At 46.7% G+C, this 22,946-nt stretch overlaps 2 protein-coding genes across 10 annotated transcripts; one reads left to right on the forward strand and one right to left on the reverse strand.

Annotated features, from left to right (window-relative positions):
• Positions 1–842: 842 nt before the first annotated feature.
• On the reverse strand, positions 843–21,672 carry LOC133264819 (zinc finger protein OZF-like). 9 transcript variants are annotated; one of them, XM_061444814.1, is made up of 4 exons: positions 21,543–21,672; positions 20,772–21,115; positions 3,652–3,756; positions 843–2,382 (listed from the first exon to the last, which is right to left on the reverse strand). In XM_061444814.1, exons 3-4 carry the CDS (start codon positions 3,713–3,715, stop codon positions 947–949), a joined length of 1,500 nt encoding a protein of 499 aa, XP_061300798.1. In that variant the 5' UTR covers positions 3,716–3,756; positions 20,772–21,115; positions 21,543–21,672; the 3' UTR covers positions 843–946. The 9 variants fall into 9 exon arrangements, with proteins under 9 accessions (XP_061300798.1, XP_061300804.1, XP_061300797.1 ...); XM_061444820.1 differs by lacking the exons at positions 20,772–21,115; positions 21,543–21,672 and adding an exon at positions 12,273–12,414; XM_061444813.1 differs by lacking the exons at positions 20,772–21,115; positions 21,543–21,672 and adding an exon at positions 6,005–6,088 and having other exon boundaries at positions 843–3,209.
• On the forward strand, positions 6,114–10,309 carry LOC133274957 (acrosin-binding protein-like). Its single transcript, XM_061464589.1, has 4 exons — positions 6,114–6,246; positions 8,521–8,736; positions 9,137–9,231; positions 9,794–10,309. The coding sequence occupies exons 1-4, from the start codon at positions 6,123–6,125 to the stop codon at positions 10,307–10,309; spliced, it is 951 nt and encodes a 316-aa protein (XP_061320573.1). The 5' UTR covers positions 6,114–6,122.
• Positions 21,673–22,946: the final 1,274 nt, after the last annotated feature.

Genomic DNA, 22,946 nt, shown 5'->3' on the forward strand with positions numbered 1-22,946 from the left:
ACAAATGCAAATACAGTAATTCCTAACTCATAATGCTGAACTTTATATGTTAATACTTCACCAACAATAGTGAGCTAAAGAGTATCATAGAAAAGACTACAAAACTGCCAACAGCCTCTTGACTACCAGTAAGAACTCACTGTATACCAGTTCACACTAGGGTATCGGGGGGAGGATATTTCTTTTGGTTAAATAAAGTAAGGCCACAATTTTGCCCATGTTTTGTTGACAATGCAAGTTGGAAGGTGCTCCAGACCACCAAGGGCAAATTTAGGAGAAACTGCCACAGACTAGTGAAGGGCAGCATTCCAACTAGAAGTGCTTGCACATTCCTGTTTTCTGGGAAAGCCATGACAGTTTTGTGTTGCTCAGCTATCGTGTCACTCAGGCTTTGTCATAAGAGGTAGGAATTCACTGTCCTGTCTAAGATTTGGAAAAGAGTCAGAAAAGACAAACAGACTGAAGTTCAGCTCCAAAGTCTCAGACTCAAAAGATTTGGAAATGCCTTGTCAAACACTGGGTTAACTTACTACATTCATGAAAAGTAACAGACAGTAATAAAAAGAGTTCCTAAGACTACCACAGTGTCTAACAAGCTAAAGTTTTGAGTCAAAACCAGCCTGGAACTTTGCATTTTGATCTTCACCTTAGTTGTAAAGTTATTTTACAAGCCTGATTCTCCCAGTTATTATTCTACCACATATTCACAGCTCCCAATTTACCCAGAAGCTGGTGCCCATTCCTTAAGCTCTCTGCGCTCTTCCTAAACCACCAGCACTTGACTCTTATGACTGACTCCCTGCTTCCAGACCTCCTAATGGTTTTTGTCCCACTGGGGTAAGCATGTCTCCAGTCAGTCTCTTCCCAACGTGGTTCTCATCGCCCACCTTTTTCAGGTATCCTCAATCACTGCTTTTGTTTCCCGTTCTGAACATCCACTGCAGCCCTATGGCAGAAGTGAGCTGGAAGTGAGCATTCTCCTACCCAGCATACATTTATAATGTTTCTTGGCTGTGTGGATCTTCAAATGCACTTTAAGTGTTGAGCTTTTCCGGAAGCTTTTCCCACACTCACCACACTTGTAGGGCTTGGCTCCTGCATGGATCCTCAGGTGGGCACCGAGGGCTGAGCTGTGCCTGAATGCTTTTCCACATTCCTCACACTTGTATGGTCTCTCCCCGCGATGGATCCTCAGGTGCACGTTGAGAGCCGAGCTCCGTCGGAAGCTGTCCCCGCACTCCACACAGATGTAGGGCCGCTCCTCAGCATGTGTGCTCTGGTGCTTGGTCAGGGTGGAGCGGTCGCTGCACCTCCGGCCACACTCAGCGCACTGGTAGGGGTTGGGCAGGAGGCTACCATGGTATATGGGCAAGGCTGCCCCACCGTGGATCCGGCGATGAGTGGTGAGTGCTGAGCTCTGGCTAAAGCCCTTCCCACACACTGGGCACTTGTAGGGCTTTTCACCTGTGTGCGTTCGCATGTGGGTCACCAGTGAGGAGCTCTGCCGGAAGGCTTTTCTACACTCGGTGCACTCATACGGTTTTTCTCCTGTGTGGATCCTCTGATGCCGAATGATGGCCGAGCTGTCCCGGAAACGCTTCCCACATTCCTGGCACTTGTGAGGCTTCTCTCCAGTGTGGACTCTCCGGTGTATGATCAGGGAGGAGCGATCGCTGAAGCTTTTCTCACACCGTGGGCAATTAAAGGGTTTCTCACCCTTGTGGCTCCGCTGGTGGACAATGAGGTGTGAGTTCTGGCTGAAGCTCTTCCCACATTCGTTGCACTGGTAGTGTCTCTCTCCTGTGTGGGTCCGCTGGTGCCTGATCACATTGGACCTCTGGCTGAAGGTCTTCTCACACTCACTGCACTGGTAAGGCTTCTCGCCAGTGTGGATCCGCTGGTGTTTGATCAGGTCCGAGTTGCGGGTGAAACTCTTCCCACATTCGGAGCAGCTGAAGGGTTTCTCTGCTAGGTGGATCCTCTGATGCTGGCTCAGGTACGAGCTCCGGCTGAAGCTCTTCCCACACTCAGGACACTCGTAGGTTTTCTCTCCCATCTGCTGAATCCAAATGGCACCGTTCCCACAAATGGTTGGGTCTGGCTTGTCACCAGCAAGGATAGCCTTGCTCATGTGGCCTCTATCACTGTTGTCGCACTCCCAGACTTCCGTCCCACAGGGAGTTACCATTCTCTGCCTCTCTCCATAAGATGTCTCCACCTCACTTTTTATCTCCAGCTCCTGCTTGCAGTCATGTCTTTGGTCAGCATCCTGGAGGGTATCTCCTTTGAGCATTCTGGAGGGGAACAGATGCAGTCCAGGTCTCACAGGACTTCCCTGATGAATCTTGCCCTTCTGTGTGTCACCCATGGTCCTGGCACCTGCTGGAGTGAACAGAGGAACTAGCAATGAATAACCCCCCTGCTTCTCTGAGGGAGAAGTCCAAACAAGGCAACTGCAGCACATCAGCTACCATTAGCTAACAGCAAAGGAGCCAGCCCCTCAATATCTGCTCCAGGCAGAGAGAGGGCACGGAGACTGAGTATGGGAGGGGAATATGACCCAAGGACAGGTAGCCGCTGCTGTACAGGTTGCAAAAAGGGTCCTCTGTCAAAAGGTTACAGCCATAAAAGACAAAACCTGTCACATGCTTGTCCTCACAGTTCCCATGTCTAGCAAGGTTAGAGGAACGTCATCGCTGCTCTCCTCAACAACACCTACTGTAGCTGCTTCTCTTCCTGTTGCCTATGAATCACTGCTTTCCTTCCAGCATTCCCATGCTTAATCAGGGAGGGAAGCAGCCAACACCACAGGAGCATCCACCCCTGCCAAGTAGACTATTTTCTTTCTTCTTTCCAGTCATAGCCCTTTTCCTTAAAAAGAAAGCGCTATATATTCTGCAGAAAATTACACGTAGATTCTGTCTACAGAACAGATAGGGAAGTGGAAAGATAAACTGTTTTATTAATCAAGCACGGAAATGAACCATTAGACTGAAACATTCAGAGCTTTCTGATTTTTTATTAGTTATAAGGAGAACACACCTCAGAAATGGATGCTGGAGCGTGAGGTAAGCTGATTAGCTGGATGGAACTGCTTACAGAGTTAACATCATCCTCTTACGTGTGGAAGGTCAGAATATGAGGTGAATGCAGCAGGACAAACCCCTCAGGTTTGGTTTCAGGTAATCTGCAGATACTGGAAGACACCACTGCACTGGTTATAGTGATTCCCAAAGTTTTGTTTACAACACTCAGGGCTGAAAAACATTTGCAGTACAAATAAAGATACAGCACTGGCCCGAGGCATGCACCTCGAGGCAGAAAACCAGTACAACATCAGAAAGATTGTCAGTGTGAAAGGAAGAAAAAGCCACGCTTTGGTTAGCTGTGCTTTCTGAGTATAGTCTTTGCTGAAAATACACAGGATTTAATTCCATTTGGATAGGGTCCTTTTGAAAGGATATTAGATACCCCAAGAGTGTGTTTCATCGTTATCGTACCTTGCCTACAAATCCTCCTGAAAGCAGAATCTTTACAGTACAGGAGCAGCAGAGGCAGGATGAGCGTGTAGTATGCAGCACAGCACACACCAAATTTTCAGCACTCAGCTCTTCTCTCCCCTTCCCAGACATGCTCTGTTCAGTTTCTCACCTGGGAAGCAAACTTTCTGCTCTCTTGGTGTTCCACTGCTTCTGGCCACAAAGCTGTTTCTCATCACACCATCCAGGATGTTTAAACCATCAGTGACTGCAGATCCTGATCAGAGGAAAGAAAACAGGTGAAATAAATACCCATTGTAGTAGCAGTGCTGTAGAGTGAGATTACAGGAGAATAAGTATTGGAGACAAAAGCAACCTAGACCAGAGGAAAATGACACCCAGAAACATGCGTCAGGGTCACTGTCTGTCCTGCCATGCACACCATGACACTGCTGTTTGGGTCCAATAACCAGGGGCAGCTCATGTTGCGAAGCCAGGGTCAACTACACATGCTGCAGAGAGCTGCCTGACAGCTTGCTGCCTTCTCACAAGTGTCACAGTGGTCCTCCTGCTGCACTTTAAGACCAAAAATGCATCCCACTTAGTTTGATGTAAGAAAAACATCAATTCCTCAAACCACTTTCCCTCCATCTCCTTTCTTCCTAGTGAACTAAGAAAAAACATAATGTGTTTAATGCAGTTCAGCAGTTCTGGTAGAGGGAAAATGCCACATTCCCTTCACAACTGGGCTGCTCTCTGTGTCTGTCTGGATGCAGACAGTCTATTGCTTTTACCCAAGGAGTATTTTGCCTGGTCGCTCTCAGTGGCTCAGCCAGGCACGCATAGGTCTGGGTGAGAGAAGATACTTTGATCTGCTCACGTTACCGACAGGAGCAGTCCAAAGGCAGGATGTCCTGCCCTGTGCTCCAGAAAAATGGCAACTTGGCTGTCTTGTTCCAGATGGAGTTTACAGGGCTGGCAGCGAGCAGGAAAGCAGTCACACACACCTGTTAATGCATGAACACCAAGATAATTTAGTCTGGCCAGTTCTGACAGCCAACACACAATCCCACTTCTCAAGGATCTCTGTTCAGAGCAGAAGTGTGCTGCGCGGGAGTGGGGTTTGTGGGATAGAAAATTAGGTCACTCATTTAGCTTCAGCACTATATTTGTGCAGTGGCATTTGTTTAGAGGCATTTGAAGATGATGAGGGCTCAGTGATATCCTAGAACTGTACAGGTTAAAGAAAGAAAATGCTAAAACCTGCACATGGGAATGCCAGCTCTGCAATGGAGTTTCACCTTTCTGGTCACGTGGATGCCCACCGTGTCACTAGAAGTAAGTAAAATTACTGATGACCAGGTGTTCATCAGTAGAAATGAAAAAGAAATGTGAACCAGCATATTTTGCTTTCAAAATGAGAAAAACTGAACTGGATGCTCAGTGGTGTACCAGAGGAGGGTACCACAACAGACATCAGCTGCCAGACCCTCCCAAGGACAGATGGAAGATTTCCCCACCTGTATAACGCCATCACGATAAAAGAAGCCCCCCGGTCACATGGAGAGCTGACATTCTGTTGGCTCTGCCTCAGCTTGGAATCATATCGTTCCTGCTCCCTGCTGCCTACTCCACAGTGGATTCAGTGGGTATCCCCCCATGGGGAGAGTTTCCAATCCTTCCAGCAGCAGGCAGTGGCTGCAGGCTTTAATCCCAGGTAAAAGGCAGGGAAGCCAAGGTTTCCCTCTCTGTACAACCCCCATCCACCTATGAGGCAGTGCCGCTGTGACCCTGCTGAACCATCCTCCTAATTTTAGGAGGAGAGAAATGTCCTTCTGGTTCAGTCTCTGCTGTTGTTCAAGGTGAGCATATAGTCAAAACAGGCACCCTAAAATGATGGGTGAGCACCTACAGAAAGCAGACATGGATGTAGGAGACAGTTGATGTGCAGAGCCAGGCAGGTTGTGGGATATGGCAGAAAAGCACATTGTGCAATGGGTGGTAAAGATCTGTCCCTAAACAATATGGGAAACCTGAAGCGCCACCAAGCACCAGACAGGCATGAGGTGCCAGTCTCCAGAACAACTATGTCTGGATAAAGCCAAGTCCCCAGATAAGTGTCCTGACTGATAACCCAGTCTTACGAGGCTGAATGAGGAACAAGAACCTGTAGCATGGGGAGGCAATGGGCCACACCCAGGTCCTGTGATGACAGAGACAGAGGCCCCAAAGGGGCTGCCCCACAAAAGACATAGCTGGCCAGGGATGGGAGAGCCACCACTAAGACCTCAAGCCTGGGAGGCAGGAGGGGCAGGGAGAACAGAAAGCTGCAGTGTACATCAACCTGAGAAAATCAAACATACTCTGTGAGGGCTCTCCTCTGAGTTTGGACCTGGTGTCACAGCAAGGAGGGCAGACCCCGCTATGGCAGGAGGTGGCCTGGGTCCGAACTCAGCCTCATTCAGCAGGCTTAGTCCCCTGCTGCCTTCCCCAGCACAAAACCCAGTGCCAGGTAGGGCACACACCCAGTGGCAGGGCAGAAGGGGAGGCGGAGGGGAGCATGGGCAGGAGGAACAGTTGGAACTGAGGTGTCTGTGACGCCACAAGACATTCCACTGCTGCTGGGGAACCCGGTGTGGCAGGATGAGGACACAGGCAGGCGGGCAAAGCAGAGGATGTGACACCTCTGGCAGGAGTGTGTCCCAAGCTGTTACAGGCATCGCTCACGGCGTGATGTCGGCCACATGGGCTTGTCTGGTTTTGTTTGGTGAGTAGGACACATCTCTCTTTCAAGCAAGGTTGTGAGGAACAGCAACCAAACCAGCTGCTCTTTACCCCTCTCCATGGCTCCTCAGCTTTAGCAACTTGAGGGCAAGAGGGAAAGACAGGAGCACCCCTGAATGCCTCAGGTGCAAAGAGATTAAAACTTTGCCAGTTGTCCCTGACTGGAGCTAATATTTTATTCATCAAGGAGGGCCAGAGAGTGACCTAGGAACCAGGGAGGAGGACTAGGAGCTGGATGTAGTGAGCTGAGGCTGGAGCAGAGGTGGAGACTGGGGATGTGATGATGGGGACAGCTGGGTGAGTAAACCAGACATGAGCACAGAGGCACAGATGTAGACGTGACTTGCAAGGCCATAAGGGAAGAGCTATCCAGGTGAAGTGACAGGAGAAAAGAGGTCTGAGGGAGGACCTTGGTTAAAGACAAACAGAAGGGGATATAGCTGGAAGAAATGGACAGAAAGGCCAGGCTGCTCTGGCCACATCCTAGCAGATAACCCTGGAGGGGTCCACTATCCCCCATTCTACTCATTCCCCTGCTTTCTGCAAACCCACACATAGTCACCTGGCCAAGTGTGGTGTTCTCCTCTCCTACTGCCTCACCGAGTGCTCAATAACCCCTGCTGTCCTCTCGGGGGGGAAGGTTACATGCTTTTCTTTGATCCTGCTGAATCTACAGACACATAGGTGTTAATAAGTTGGCATAGCTGTTAATAAGACATAGGCCATGAGGAAGCTTTTAAGTTAGTTTTTAACAACAACAACAAAAAACCACCATGTCCTATGCTAAGAGAACATTACAGAGGTTGCAAAGTCAAACTTTGAGCATGCCTGAATCACACTCATTTTGTACTGTTAGATTTGTTCCCCCTGGGCATGGGCATGGTGACCCAGCTCTTTAATTACCTAGCTTCAATGTTTTTACATGGGTGTCGGCTTCTTTAGTCCCTTGGATGGACACTGCCTTTCTAATGAGCAGCTATTCGGTATGTTGTGTCACCCTTATCATTCAGTGTTTGACTCAGATTTATTTACTTGATCCCATTTGAATTCTGCTGTAGACAGGTTGACTCATTTCCTCATTAACTTCTTACATACTCTATGTTTTAGAGCTTTACAGCTATTAATTGGTTTCTAGTGATTTTGCAAATGGCAAAATGAGGGCAGAGAGGAATTAAAGTCAAAAACATCTGCTACTTTTAGAATCTCAGTTTGAGCTATCTCAGCCCTGGCTTCTCAGAATACATATGCTAATGTAGCACTTACTTGCCATTCAAAATACACCACACACAGACTCCAAAACAGCAAGAGAGCTCAGCATTCCTATAAACAGCAACCCACAAGGTAAGGAAAATGCCATTAATAACACACCAAGAAACCTGGTACTTGCCTAGCATCACACAGGAACCTCTGTGGTGTAGCCAGGAATAAAACCTACTTCTTCGAAGAGTATCTACAAAACTATCCTTGCAGCATCTTCCTGACTCATTCTTCCATGTATCTTCCAGTTTGTGGGAAATGAGGCAGATGTCCTGAATATAGTAAGTGTTTAACCTGGGAAGCCAACTCCCTCACACAGCAGGTGCAGTCTCTACACTGAGGGAGCTACCAAGTCTTTAGGAAGGAAGAGTAGGTTGCTGTGTACTTAAAGAACATATAAAAAGCATATGCAAGGGGAGATGAAATTAAGATTGCACAAGAAGCTTTTATTTTTTGGCGCATCTAACCTCCAAAAGTTTGATTTCATGAGCTTTCATAATGTTCTTCACAGGGAAGAACTGGCTTTAAGTTTTGCATAAGGGTTCAGTGAATGCTTGGACCATGGTAAGGGCACACACACATCCACTGGAGCATGCTCCATTAACTCGAGGGGTTTGGACCCAGTTAAGTGGAGGAACAGAATTTGCGGAGGCTGAAATTTTGATAGGAAACAGTTCCCTTGCTCCACCCTGACAACAGCTACATTCCCAGTTCCATGATTTCCAAGACATTTCTCCCAATTCAAGATTTGAATCTCTAGAGCTTTGGTGAAGGTCCTTCAGCCATGTACTGCCACCAAACACTACACCACTTTCAACATGGGCAGAGAAAGTCTTCCCCAAAGTCTAGACCTCCCATCTTGAGCCTGTTACTGCATTTCCCATTTGTTGGATCCTGCACCCAGACAGGGCAACAAGAGATCTGGGTTCAGCCCTTCAGCTCCTCCAGGTGTGCCATGGTTAGCATTTCCTTTGACTCCCTACATTTTATTTTTCACCAGTGCTCTTGGGTTTGGGCTTCAATGCCAGCTCCCACGGCGGGAAGGCACAGCAGCCTGGAACACCACTCTCTGATGAGGAGTACAGCCAGTTCTTCAGGTTCCTCCAGACAGCAGGCCGTGCCAACACTGCCTGCTTCCTTCGCATGCTGTACGGCTGCCAGTACCCCCTGGTCCAGAGGCTGGATGAGTATGAAAACCACGGAGTCATCCCTGAGGGTAAAGACAACTGTGACTCCCAAGGGCAAGCAGATGGGCGGGTAGGCATCCCCCATGGCCAGCACTGAGCTGACCACTGGGAGAGATGGGAGACTCAAGAGCTGGTGGGTGAGAAGGGTGGATAGCAATCCTGCAGTGAGAAGACATCTGCTTGTGAGCATCCTCTATCACACTTGATTGCATCTACGTGTCCTTAGGACTAGCTTCCTCTTATGCCTAGGGTCATGAAAATAACCAAGAAGTGATGGAGTTTCTCACCTGGGTTCAGGGAGGCACCCAAATGGCCATGGGGCTTTTCATGGAGCGATGTCCTTCCACAGTGAGGTTATTGCTGAGGGCTGGTGGGACCCCAGCACTGGAGTTTATAGCTGAGTCTGTGTCTTTATTTACCTCTTTCTAGGGCCCGTATGCTCTGAACTGCCAAAAAGTCCTATCTTTCCTGACTTCTGCACCTTTTCTTTTTATCGCTGTACTAAGAAAAAGTATTTCATTAAGGTGAGTTATTTAGCTGTTTCCTGAAGACTGTGGTGGTGTGCTCTGGGCAAGCAACAGGCAAAACGGGGCACCCTGGAAATAAGGAAGTGGGAAAACGGGAGGAAGGCAAAAATACAGGGAAGATCCAAGAGAGCTATGGGCAGCCCACCTTCCAGGGGCACTCACACCAAGCTGACTAGCTTACACAGGTGGCACCTGCAGCCACTTGCCAACAAAGAGACTTTGAAGAAGGTACTCAAGAAAACGAACCTTTGAGGTTCAGCCCTTAGCTCCATCTCTCATTCCCAACCTAGTTGAGACTGTCTATCTAGGTTACTGAAGGAGAAAGGGTGATTAATGAAGCCTAGAAGACAAGGAAAGCAAAGAGAAAGACAACTGGGAGTCACACGGAGACACTTATGGGGAGACTTGACAAAGAAAGGAGCAAAGGTTTCTTCCTTTCTTGGGCTCATTTTTGTAGGAGTGGGAAAGATGGGACTGTGCAGCGAGTTCTAACCCCACAGAATAGCTGCCTGCTCTTGAAGCCCACTGCCTCTACAGGGGAGTGTTTTCTCTTCCACAGAGGACTGCATGCCCAGGAGACAGCAAAGCCAATCTGGACAGCACACGCACCTTCAATGACATGAGCACTGATTCCATGTTGTCCAGCATCTTCAGTACCACCCCCCTTCTCCCCATACGTCCCACAACCGCCCAGCCAAGCCGCTCCAGCCCTGCCAAGGAAGTAGTTGTCACGACTCCAGCCCCAACAAGGAAGATCCCCACCTCCTTACCTGCAACCACGCCACAGTCGACGCACATGCAACTAAATCCTTCTGACCCACATGCCACAGAGGTGAGAGCCAGTGGGCAGCAGCAAGGAAAGCTGCCCACCACTGACATGCAGGATCTCCTCCTGAGGCTACAAGATACCCAGGTGCAGAGTTCACTGCAGAGACTTCAGTTGCTGACCATAAGGAAAGCAGCGCCGGAGGAAGAGTTGCAGAATGCTGCCTGGAAGCTGCTGGTGGCCCTGAACAATGTAAGAATGTCTCAGCAGGCAACTGGCACTGATAAAAGGCACAGAAGAGAAAAGTGAGCAGCCAAGGAGGATCAGCCATTGATGCTCTGCTGCACAGTATAGAAACAGATACACTGTCTGAAAGGGGACATACGGGAACATGGAAACAAGAGAAGGCAGCATCATCAAGGTCAACAGTGCTTCCCCAGGCCAAAAGTGTGGGAGACTGAGGTATGTGAAATGGTATTGCTCAGCATTCAAAGAGAAAGATGTTATCTTCTCGGAGATAACTGTGTTGAAGAGATAGTGTCCTCTCACAAAAACTTGTTCACTTGCTGTAGTTCGATTTGGGAGATGGCTGTTCTTGAACAAGGCATGATGGAAAAATAATCCGTTTTTCCTGCTTAGGGTTGTGTCACCATATCTGGCTCTGTCCTGGGCAGAGAGATGGGGTTTGTTGTGTCATTCAATGAATGTTACAGGAGAACGCTGGCCAGTCTTCATCAAGTATCAGTGTTCACACTCAGAAACATTAGGGGAAGAATCTTCCTTGGAAGCATGTGTGTGACTATACATATATATATATATATACACACGGGGTGCGCTCTAAGTGCAGGAAGGCCTTAGTTGCAGAGGGTTGTCAGCTGCTTCTGAAATGACGCTATGAAACACACAGGATAAATGCTCATATTAAGAATCTCCTCTTGTCTCTCTCAGAAAACCAGTCTAATTTATGGGAACTCAGACCAAACTGCTGTTCCTTTTATAAACACTGGACATAGCTGTATGTAAACCTGCGTGAAGCCATCCGAAGCCAGCACTTGCTGATAAACTCAGAGTAGGAACTCCGCAAGAACCAGCTCCAGTTTTCTGAATCTCCACTGAATGAGTTTAGAGCTACCTCAGGCTTACTCTACACTCCAGTGGTTGGTTTCAGCTTTCAGGAGACCACAGTTAAAGTGAGAATCCCCCGTTCACTCCCACTGGCCTTCCTGTAATATATTCCACCGAGGGCTACGAGGAGAAAGGGGACAAAGGCAGCTCTCCTTATGGATGCACCACACCAAGCACATCCCTGTGGGGAAGGTCCCCTTAACACTGGGGGTCAGGGATGTCTGCTTCCCTTAAAGTGAGAGTTGGGGATGTCTGTTCCTTCTACACTGCCTAAGTGACACAAAGACAGCTGAGTGAAATACAGACTCTGTCTCTATCTATTGAAGAAGACCTCCTTAGGAGATGATCTTGAAATGATAGGTCCTCCATTTGTCCTGGGAAGCGTAATCTTTTCCAAAGCTAAAGGCGGATCACACATGGGAAATGTGCAAGCCTTTGAACAAGAGTGCTCACTTGCTTTAGTGGAGGGCTGCCCAGTCATATACTCACTGGGTGAGATCCCTAGTAGAGCACAGGCTGCTCTGACCTCACCCTGCTACACCAGCTCATCCTCTTCCCCATAGAAACCACCCAAACCTGCTATATCCCCTCCTGGGGCACAAGGGCTTCGCATCCCCTCTGCTGCCCGGGCAATGACAGCTCCCCCATCCCCTGCAGCCGGGCATTCCTTGCAGCAGCCTCGGTCGCCATCGGGTCCTGGTGCGCATCGCCCCGTGTGCACCCATGGGGCTGCCACACTCATGGGGTTGCCAGATTTGGTCTCAGCGACCCAAACGCTAGAGATTCCTTACCCAGGTAGCTCCGGCCGGGCCCCCCACGACACGACGGCCCCGGCCGCGGACTCTGGGCCAGCCTCTCACCGGAGCTGCGGGGTCTGAAGGCCGCGGAGGGCCGCGCATCCCCGCCGTGACCGCCGGCTCCTCACCGGCCCTGCCCGCATGCTGCGCACCTCCCAGCCGCGGGGCTCGCCACCTGCCCGCCCAGCGCCGCAGCCCCGCGGGGTGCCCGTGCCCTGCCTCTCGGCAATGTCACGTCGCTCCCCCCAGCCCCGCGCTGCCGGCCCGTTACTTCGGGGGACTCCGCTCGCCCGGCCCGGCGCCGCCCCGCTTTTGTTGCGGAGGAGCCGCGCTCCCCCCGGCGGACTTACCGGGGCCATGCGCGCAGCGGCGAGCCGGGGCCGCAGCCGAGGCGGCAGCGGGGCCGAGGGAGGAGGGGGGCGGCGGCGGGACCGAGCGGCGGCGCTGCGGGGCCGCTGTGCGAGGGGCGGTGCGGCGCCCTCCACTCGGCTCCGCTCGCTGGTGTTAACCCCTGTCCGCGCCGGGCGCGGCATGGGCCGGGCCGGGGGTCCCCGGGGAGGGCCCGTACTCCGCGCAGGGCCGCCCCCGGGAGCGAGGCGGCGAGCAGAGCCCCGCCGGTGCGGCCTGGCGGGTCAGCCCTGTTACCCCTGCGCTGGAAGAGGAGGGGTCGCGCCTCAGGCATACGGTGCTCAACGAGACACAAAGCGCCAGGGTGCTGCGCAGCATCAGTTTTCAGTGCTCCTTGTCCACGCTTCCAGCACTGGCTGTGTTTTACAGTGCAAGCCCTGGCACACAGTGAAGCACCAATGCTATAGCCAAAGCCAAGAGCTGCTTTCTGTCTCCAGCTCTCAGTGACAGGATGGTATTTTCCTTCTTGGGCACGCTTTATTTCAGGTGAGTGGAGGCTTCACCCTGGTTCTGTGCCTAAAGGGTTTCTGAGATGCTGGCAATGCTCATCACTGCAGCGTCTTTTGCTGGGCTGTCTTATGCTGTACCCAAACAGCAAAAGATGCTTATGCCACAGGAAAGGGTCCATCCATCCCAGGCAAAATTCATCTCTCAATGTACACCCTGCAAGTGCTGTGGATTCACGGGAATTTTTTCCCCAGGGGAATGCAGGAATGGCTGTTGCCTTTGAATGAGAGTAAAGGGGGCTGAGGTACGTGACAATGAGTTTCTAGTGTATTTAACAACTTTTCCGAAGGCAAAGGGAGAAGGGTCATTCCCAAATGCAAAGTCTTGCATAGATAATGCAGTTGCTGACTCCAAAGATGTTAGACAGACACGGAGCTTGAGCAAATCTAGACTTTGCAGCATTCCCTTTGCAGAGGGAAGGACTTTGCACAGATTGCGCATTCTTTGTTGTGAGCCTTGCCCCAGCCCCCTCCACCTTCCTTTTGAAGAAGACATTGCCCCTTGTAGGGTAGGCAAGTAAAATTAATACCACACCAGTAGCAAAAACCAAACCAGCTGAGCAAGAAGTCCAGCTACCAGAGCATAGGTGCAAAGACTGAGAGGCAAAGGAGGGAAGGGGAAGCATTTCTGATGGGCAGGCAGAGCAAGATCTCTGCCTCTTTTTGTGGAGTGCCGTGAAAGGCCACATGCAGCACAGCCCTGATAACAAACTCGAAGGGACGTGGGAAAAATCCATTTTGACAACAGTTTGTATCAAAAGCAAATTATGAAAGAGCTACATTGTCACTTATGAGTTCATGCTAATCAATATTCCACAGTGAGACCATTGGTATTATCAGAGTTTGCCCATGGGATTTATGAGGCCAGGCCCAGTTACCACCTCTGGCCTCTGCGGCAATATTCCACCCTGTCACTGGCATGCTTTTGCTGCCTCCTGAGAGCACACCGCAGTGAGTGTCCTGTACCTGGCTGGCTTGCATCTCAAGTACAACTGTCAGCTCAGTTTTTCAAAGTAGTACCATGGCATTAGCTAAATGGCCTTGGCTAGTTTAAAAAGCACTTGGGAAAACTCAAAATAAGACTTGATGGTCCTTCACCTGTTGCTCCAGTGTGCCCTGTAAACCTGGTTTAAATCAGTTGCACCATTTGTTTAGCAGCCCAGTATAGTGGGTCCATTCCACAGATGGTATCCATACAACATAAACAGTGCAGGCATACATGAAAGCAGAAACTGTGAAAACATGAGTCATTCCACTTACTAGTCCAATGAAACCCCACCACTTTACCCAGAGACGCTGCTGTCTAAAAACGACTATTCCGAACCACCACAATCATTCCATAGTAAGGATATATCACTACCCATTTGGGCAGAGAATGCCTTCACAGACGTCTTTTCAACACAGTTTCCAACAGCAGTCCCACCAGGGGAGCATAACTGCAGGTCCCAGCAAAGCAGGGCGTGCAGCGCAGCAAAGCAGGTTTCATCACATCTTTATCTTTCTTCATGGGGGATTCGAAAGCAGCTGCCAGCATGCTTTCCCCACATTTATGTTTATGGAACATTAAGCCTTTATAGGGCGTTAACCGTTTCTGCTTTCTCTAACTCCATCTGCGCATTGAGACACCTGTGGCCAAAATAAAGCAGAGGAATTCGCCATCAGAAAATGGCTTTTCTGAGCCACACTACCTCTTGATCCTTCTACCTTTATCACAAATCAAGTCTTTTATCTGAAACTGAGGGCAAGGGCTATTAATTCCAGTTAAAAGTATATCACACATTGGCTTTCACTGATTTTCCTTCTGCGTGAAGGTTATTAGCAACAGCAGCTGAATTGCACTATAAAGTAGTGAAAAAACAGGAAATATTACACACTCCAATTTAAATGTAAAGGAAAGTGGAATCAATAGAAAAAGGTTAACAAGCTTTTCTTTGCTGCTTCATGACTGTGCAAAAATGTCCAGCTCTGTCTCCCCAGGCTGTATTTCGCAGTCTTGCCAGACAAGTCCTTACCCCCATTTTTTTTTGCTTTTTAATCTCAGCAGTAATAGGGTCATTATTTCCTAGTTTCCTTGATGGTTGTGATCTTTGGCAGTCTCACACATCTTACGAGCTTATTCCTTCAGTTAAGAACTCAAGTCCTTAAAGAAAATCTTCCTTGGTAATTAAGAGGTGAAAAAGCCCAGCCTGCTATATATTAGAAAGGAATGCCTGAAATAAGTCTGAAAACTCCAACACAAAACCAGAATCAACAATACCAATTCAGTGAGCACCGTTTAATTTTATTTTCTTTCTTCTTCTTCTTTTTTTTTTTTTTTGGCCAATATTCTGCAGCAACTGTTTAAGTTTTTCAAAGCAGACTGAAGTTGAGTCAATTATTCCAGCTCCCCTAAAATGAACAGTTTTGTGGCTAAAGCTGGCTACAGTTGGCTGGAACTCTTAATTACCCGTTTGCCCATCAGGCACAGCCTTTCAAAGCAAACAAGGTCTGGCTTTGTAATTACAGATATGTTACTAGAGAACGCCAAGAGATATGTGAAAGAAGCAACAAGAAACTGGTTTCTTTGCAGGTAACTTTCAGAGAAAACAAAGCATTAAAGCATTCTGAAATACACCGTAAAAAGTCCCCCAGAGACCTTACTCTGCTCCCAGAGCAATGCTTTGAGAACTGGGAGAAAGTCAGGTTTATTGTGCCATAACCTTAAAATAAACAAGCTTGTTTTCTTAACTTCCATTTGTGTAGCTGAGGAGTCTCATTACGCTCACAAGGAATAGAAAAGTAAATCTCTGACTTGCCTCTGAGGCATTCATATTCTGCTGCTCGGTGACCATGGATCCTTGATTATACAGGTGTCTCCAGCCAACTAGGTGGCATTTCCTCCTAACAAACACCTACATGCCTGGTTCTGAAGTCATACAAGTAGGAGAAAATGATGCTGAAAGGCACCTATTGGCAGTAAAGCAGAAAGCCCAAAGACCTGTCATGTATATTCATGTGTAACCTGCAAAATTCACGTGTAACCTGCAAAATTCACGTATAACCTGCTTTGATTTTAAGAAAAGGATGAAAAGGCATGAGACCAAGTCCACCTAGTCAAGCATGTTGTCTCTAGGAAGCAGGCAGTAAGCTGTTTGTAAGAGGAAAATGACACACACAGGTATATGCTGAAAGTCTCCTAACTGCTGCAGAAGAACGTTAAGTGCAAGGCAGCAGCAGGGAAGAGGGAAAAAAACTTTCTTTCACAGTATTCACATCTATGAAGTGCAGCTGTCCTAAAAAAGGTTACAAACAACTGACAAACAGGCACGACAGAGTTCTGAGGCCTCAGATGAAGGTGTGATGGATACTTTCAGCATTGCAACATAACCCAAAGCTAAGGAAGAGAAGCCGCAGATGAAAGGGAGAATTGCACACTCTACTGGCGTTTCATGTCTAACACAGCAGAAAAACCCATTTCTCCCCATATTCCTCCAGTAAGGGGCCCCAGATCTCAGCTATCATCACTGTCAAACGAAAGTATCCTTTGAGCGTATTTCCCCAAAATAAAGCCTGGTACAAATGGACATAGTCTCTTTTCTCTGTAGAGGGTCTCCAAAGTGCAAGAAAATCTGAGATGCTGCTGCAGTCTCGCCAGGTTCAATACACAGCTGGCACTCCATTTTCTTGACAATAAGAATCCCTGTCAAACTCCTTCTGCCCCTCCCAGCCCCCATCCAGAACGACACCCTTTCTCACCTGAACATCACCAGTAAAGTATGAGCTGCTTTACTGGTACGTGAAAATAGATGCTATAAACAAAGCCACCATTCAATCACAGCCAAAGATGAGACAGCAAAATCAGGCTAAATGACAACCACCTAGACAACCACCACCCTCTGTTCTCTGCAGGGGACATCAATATGGCATGGGCTTTCCCTGCAACAGGCAGCAGAAGTAGCAGAAGGCACCCAATGATCCTAAACTGGTGGCAAAGGTCTGGGGCGTTTGCAAGTGAGCTCACAAGCATGGTGAAACTCTAGCTGGAGAAATGGGGCTTATAGTCAGGCCAGTTCTCACTGATTCTCTTAATAACAGCACATATTACACCACCCTCTTTTTTTTTTTCCCTGCTATTATTCCTATAAAGAATAAAAATAAAATGGCATTAGCTGCTCTTGCAGCACTCAAAAATGCCTTTCAGGAGCTCCTGCTGATCTCTGCTTGATTTCAGTGGAGTCTTTTGAGATGCTACTTCCCCAGGCTCCATCTCCATGTTCTTCTTGTCTCCTCAGAGCCTGTCTTTCAGGATTTATACTCTGAAGGAGAAAGAAGCAATCTCCTTGGCAGGCACAGGTTTGTGATTTTTATTGCCTTGGTTTTGTATGCAGGCTGTGTCTCCTTGCATTTTACTATCCTTGTTCCCCATGAAATAGTATGACTCTTGCATATTGTTAACCGTACTTATAAGCACCCAGATTAGTCCTGTACCAGTAATGTGGTTCTCAAACACCTCTTAAAGTAAAGGGAGGCTGACCATGTTTTAAAGGTAGTTTCTCAAGCTCAGCAGCAGGAGAATTTATTTTAGATCTGTTACATTTTTAAAGAAATCTCAAGTATCTTAATTTCATTTTTCAGTAGCCCTTTCAATGCAGGATATCTGGGACTAGATGTTACATCTCCCCTGTCAGCCCTTGAAAATGGTTGAAAATCCTGTTCTTTGAACCACCTCAGCCCCCTTCTGTGGTTCTGTGCGTGACAAACACAGATCTGATGGATGTTGTGAGATGCTCCAATGCTAGATCTTCTCTAGCACAACCACAGGGAAATGCAAATCATGATCCAACACTACTTTGTAGTCTCTGCCAGAAAAACAATGTAAATATATCTACACTTAACTTCAAACCATGGCTGTAACATGTCCTCTGTCAGTATAAGTCCTATTCTTTTCTAGACTGATGTTTTGAAGAAATAGCTCATTTTCACAATTTTCTTTATCTCTGAGCTTTTATGAAGCTGCTACATATACATAGCTTATGCTTACCATTTACATTTTCCTATACCCATATGAGCCTGCTGAATTCTCCAAAGAATTTCAGATTTCAATGCACTTCGCACTGCTATTGTTACCTCTAAAGACTGGGAAATTCTTTACAACAAACTCCAGTCTGAACTGGAAATGTGAGCTTGCTCTGCAATTCCCTGACTCCTTCACACTGACAGCCCTAATGCCTTTTTATAATCTCTCATCTTTTACCGAGCCTCTGCAAATTTATTCCACATTTCTGAGAGCAAGCAGTTCCTTTCTCTCATATTTATGTGCATTGTATTTCTGGCTTCCTTTATCTTACATAAGTAATGTTTTCAAACCCAATACTGGCTTCTTTTTACCAGCAGCTATAATAAACTGAATCTATAACAGAGTATAAGACCAGGGCAAGTATATATATCCGTGCCTAAGTTGCTTAGACCCGCTTTCACTGCTCCTCTGAGAGAGGCAATTTCATCTTCTTTACAGGTCTTTTAGTTTCTTCATTCCCGGCAGGAAATTAGGGCCCTTCAAAACTCCTTCTTCAGCCCCTCTATAGCAATATACATTAGATAAAAACCTAATCTTCCCTTTTCAGAAAGCTGAGATTCTTGTGTAAAATTTAGACACAGAGGACTGAAGGAAAACCTAAGGTCTCACAAGAAAAAACAATCACAAAACACAGAAGCACTGCTTCTCCATCCCACACCACCAGCTGCTTGTAATGCCATCCTTTCCTTCAGTCAGATCCTCCTTCAGCTCGTTACTTTATATAGGGAAAAGCTGGTCCCCTCAAAGACCTAACATAACTCCATGGGCTGAAGAAGACCAATATGGGGATATACAGGACAGGGGAGGTGCAGAGGCTGGGTCCAGCTGCAATCCAGATTAGGTGTTTTTGAGACAAAGAACAGCTGTGAATATGGGTTTGTAACTGCACATTCAGATACTCATTGCTTAATCATTGCAATTTAGGAAGACACATGACAAGCACCCGTGACACGTTTCTATAATAGCAGCAGCATCATGAACACTATGAAGGTCACCAGTGTCTGAGAGAAGTTCAGTCCTTGACTTGTGCTGATGGAGAACATGCTTTTATTAAGGCTGAAGTCACAGGTTTATATATCCTACATACTCTCACATGGACTGCTTACAACACCTAAGGCACTACACCAGAGTGTTACAGGAAGGTCTATTTAAGAGGCCTGTAAAAAACCTTGACTTTTGGACCAGTTTTGGTTCCTGCGTTTTAGGTCACTGTCTAACCAGCCAGTGTCCAAACTAACACCAGGCTGTACCCACCCCTTGGGGTAGGGGGACATTATTTAAGCACTGGTTTTCCTAAACCTTCATCTCAAAAAACCCACAGTCATTCTCACTGAAGGTCTGATACATAATCTACCTATGCAACAGTTGACATTAATGTAATTATTTGAAATGTAGCTATTATTACAGCTGGGTGCAAGATTAATGTCCTGGTTGTTATGAGGACTATCCTAAAAACACTTCCCATCAAGAATTCTGTAAATGATATTTAAGATTGCACATGGCATTCTAAATCTGAACTCTTACCAAGTTGAACATTTGAACTAGCAGTTAGGCTCTTACTCTTAAAACATTTAATTAAGTTATGTATACAGCTTGGTGAGACATTAATTATTTCAAGGACTTGGAACTAAAGGAGTTCACAGGTATATTTTGTAATACAACCTCTAGAAATTCATAAGGACAAAATTGAATGAATAATTTCATTTTCTCATTAGCATGTTAGCTATGCCTTATATGCATCAAATCTGAAGAGAGAACTAGAAGTAGAAATGCCCAGACCACATCACTAAATGTGCAAAGTCCATTGTAAAGTTGTAAAAATGTAGTAAGAAATTTTCACACCAACTTAATGTCTGTGACACAGCCATTCATTGGGAATTCCTCTACATTCTCCAAACTGATGTATTTAGTAAATCTCATCTAGGTAATTAAAACCACTACTACGGTTTCATGTTCCAGATATATCTGGATAGATATCCAGATAGATCTGGCAACTACACACCCAGACTTTTCCTTTACCATGCCAGCACCAAGTGTGAAATCCATCATTTTTCCTTCAGCTTAGTATCTGTGATACAATTTGACACACAAGTCCTGCTTGCACTACACTCCCAAAGTATGTTCCCACTGCTGTGTTTTTAGGGTGAACTTTGGTATAAATCCCTCTGATGGTTACTGATCCTGATCCAGAGTTTTTTGCAAGTTATGGGCCACATCTCTAGTCTTTTATGACATTTTCTCATCTTAAACCACAAAAGAGTGACACATGGACCAAAGCAAAAAATACTATTTCAGGAATGCAATAATTTGATTCTTATTTGTATATACTAGAGAATTCTTATTTTCTTTTCATGGTTATTCAATGGCCTACCTTCAGTGGCTTAATGCCTTCTGGGGAATGGCTCTTTTCTAATCAATTTTAGATTACTTTTCTCCATATTTACTCCTATCTCCTATACAGCTTTTTAAACCAAAATCAATTTCACTGTTGCCTCAAATAGCCCTCCTGGCTGTGCAAGGATAGATTCTTGAACTTCATTCCTGGAATCCAAATTAGAGTCTGCATGGTGTTAATCCTGGTCTTAAATAGAGAAGCACACACTTATTTGGCTCTTCTAAGATCCTGACCAAGGCACGTTATAACCATCCTCAATTTAGTTCACAGCTGCTATGTCTGCAGAGGGATCCCAAACAACACTGGAGCTCAGCTTTATATTTCAAGCATCTTAAGTCTGCGTTCACACCCAACATAATAAGCGCATCCTCAGGTGCTCTTCCAGTGCTAACAGCAGCTCTGTGCCCAGTTAACTTGTGCAGTGCCATGCAAAGCACTGCTGTATAGCAATATTTTACAATGCTCGAAGCACACTTTTACTTACTCTGCCTTTATATTGCACTGAACAAGAGCGGCATACAGTTTTCTTCTTGGTGGCTGGCATGTACTCCACAGAAAGAAAGCAGTGAAAGAACAATGTCTCTTACTGCTGCATGTCCTTAGTTCATCTCCTAATTTGCAGTCATCTCCCATCAGCATGCTGATTATCCTCTGTGCTCTGCAACAATAATACAGCAGACTACATCTCTCCTCGTATACAGGCAACTTTGCCTTGTGACTGAAGGTAGCAGGACCAACCCTACTGCCTCTTCATCCTCAAAGTGATATAGTTCACTTGGAGCACAGCAAAAAAGAGTGAGTCTCCAGAGGGAAGGGAGGACATCCAGCCTATGGGGGAGCAGAACAAGAGAAGGAGGGGTGAATGCATACATTCACTAACAAATAAAAGAGGAATTTAGTCTGAAAGGAGGGAGCAATCCTGAGCCTGCCAGGCTTTGTTGCCTCATGCACTGTGGTGACAATGCAGAGCCATGTGCTCTCCTAGAAAATGTTCTCTACAACAGGTCCTGAATCCAATGCCTCCTGCAGCAACACCTGACATGAAGACCAACCACAGCCAAGCAAAACACAGGCCATGGGGAAGGAGTCAGCATGGAGGCATGTGCATGCCCACAGTGCTGCATGTGCTTTCTGGAGGAGGTACATGCCTGTGTCCATTGCTGAAATCCAAGGAAGAGTGGGCTGTTGTAGAGCAATTCCTACCCATGTTAGGTCATCAACCACGCACATGCTCCCTTGCCTCTCTCCACAGTACCTTTATCCACCTAGCTGTGATGCTTCACAGTATGCAGACACTCAGGCTAGGTGGAAACCTGTGCAAGGAGGAGCTCTTTACAGCAGTTCCTTCCAAATAAATCCACTTTCTTCTCTGCAGTAGGGAAGTTAAAAGAAATAACCCATGTGTGAGTGAGAACAACACTGTTGTAATGAAAGATGGAAGAGACAGCCAAAGCAGAGAAAAATAAGGCAGATTTCAGATAAAGAACAGGGAAAGAGAGGTGGAGGGAAGAAAGCCAAATCTTCAGTCCTGAAAAAGTTAGTAACAGAAATATTATTTATGTGTATACAGGTAAATCCTGTTCTTTTTCTTCATTACCAATTTAGTGTAATGAGTCAGGGGAAATGGCTGATAACCTTTAAAAGTGTCGATACTTGATATCCACAGTTCTTTTTCCTGGCTAGGCATAAAGCTGTCTGCATCTTGAGACAATGAAGAGAACTGGTTTAAAGGTGAGAAAATATTTAATGCTGACTTTACATCTAAGTGCCTTACCCACCACAAGGCCAGCCTGACAGCCCATAAAACCTGATTACTCCTTCTGGGACTCTGATATCTGAGGGAGCAGAAAAAGTGTCCTTAGATAGTGGTGCAGTGCACTGGTATGGGTGGGGGATGATGCCACAAGGATACTGGGGATGCGTGTGGATCATAGAATCATAGAATAGTTATGGTTGGAAAGGACCTTAAGATCCTCTAGTTCCAACCCCCCTGCCATGGGCAGGGACACCTCACACTAAACTATGTCACCCAAGGCTCTGTCCAACCTGGCCTTGAACACTGCCAGGGATGGAGCATTCACAGCTTCCCTGGGCAACCCATTCCAGTGCCTCACCACCCTTACAGTAAAGGACTTTCTTTATATCCAATCTAAATTTCTCCTGTTTAAGTTTTAACCCATTACACCTTGTCCTGTCACTACAGTCCCTAATGAAGAGTTCCCCCCCGCAGCATCCCTATAGGCCCCCTTCAGATACTGGAAGGCTGCTATGAGGTCTCCACACAGCAAAATTTACCCCAAGAGCAGCCTGTCTTAAGAAAAATCCCATCAACCATTCCAGCCAGGGGCAATGTGAGAGTCTTCAGATGGATGAGCTGGTATCTCCCTGGGATGATATTTCCTCAATCTTTTAAACACACACCTCCTCAGATTTTTTTTTTTTTTTGCTTTATCTATCTTTATGTGATATCCTTAAGTGTTCCCATCATGAATTTCAAAATCAGATTCCACATAGTTTTGCCCCTTAACATTACTAAATCTGGATAATTTCATTTTACTGCTTAACTTCTATAGATTTTTTTTCTTGTTGTAATGAAAGTTTAAAAATCAGCTGTGGAAAGAGTGCTTTGCAGAAGAGGAAAGCATAAAAAACCTTTTTT

The sequence above is a fragment of the Pezoporus flaviventris genome, unplaced genomic scaffold, assembly GCF_033815535.1.
Source record: "Pezoporus flaviventris isolate CSIRO_AGI_PZ_B2104156 unplaced genomic scaffold, CSIRO_AGI_Pfla_v1 ptg000002l, whole genome shotgun sequence".
In the NCBI taxonomy this organism is placed as follows: Eukaryota; Metazoa; Chordata; class Aves; order Psittaciformes; family Psittacidae; genus Pezoporus; species Pezoporus flaviventris.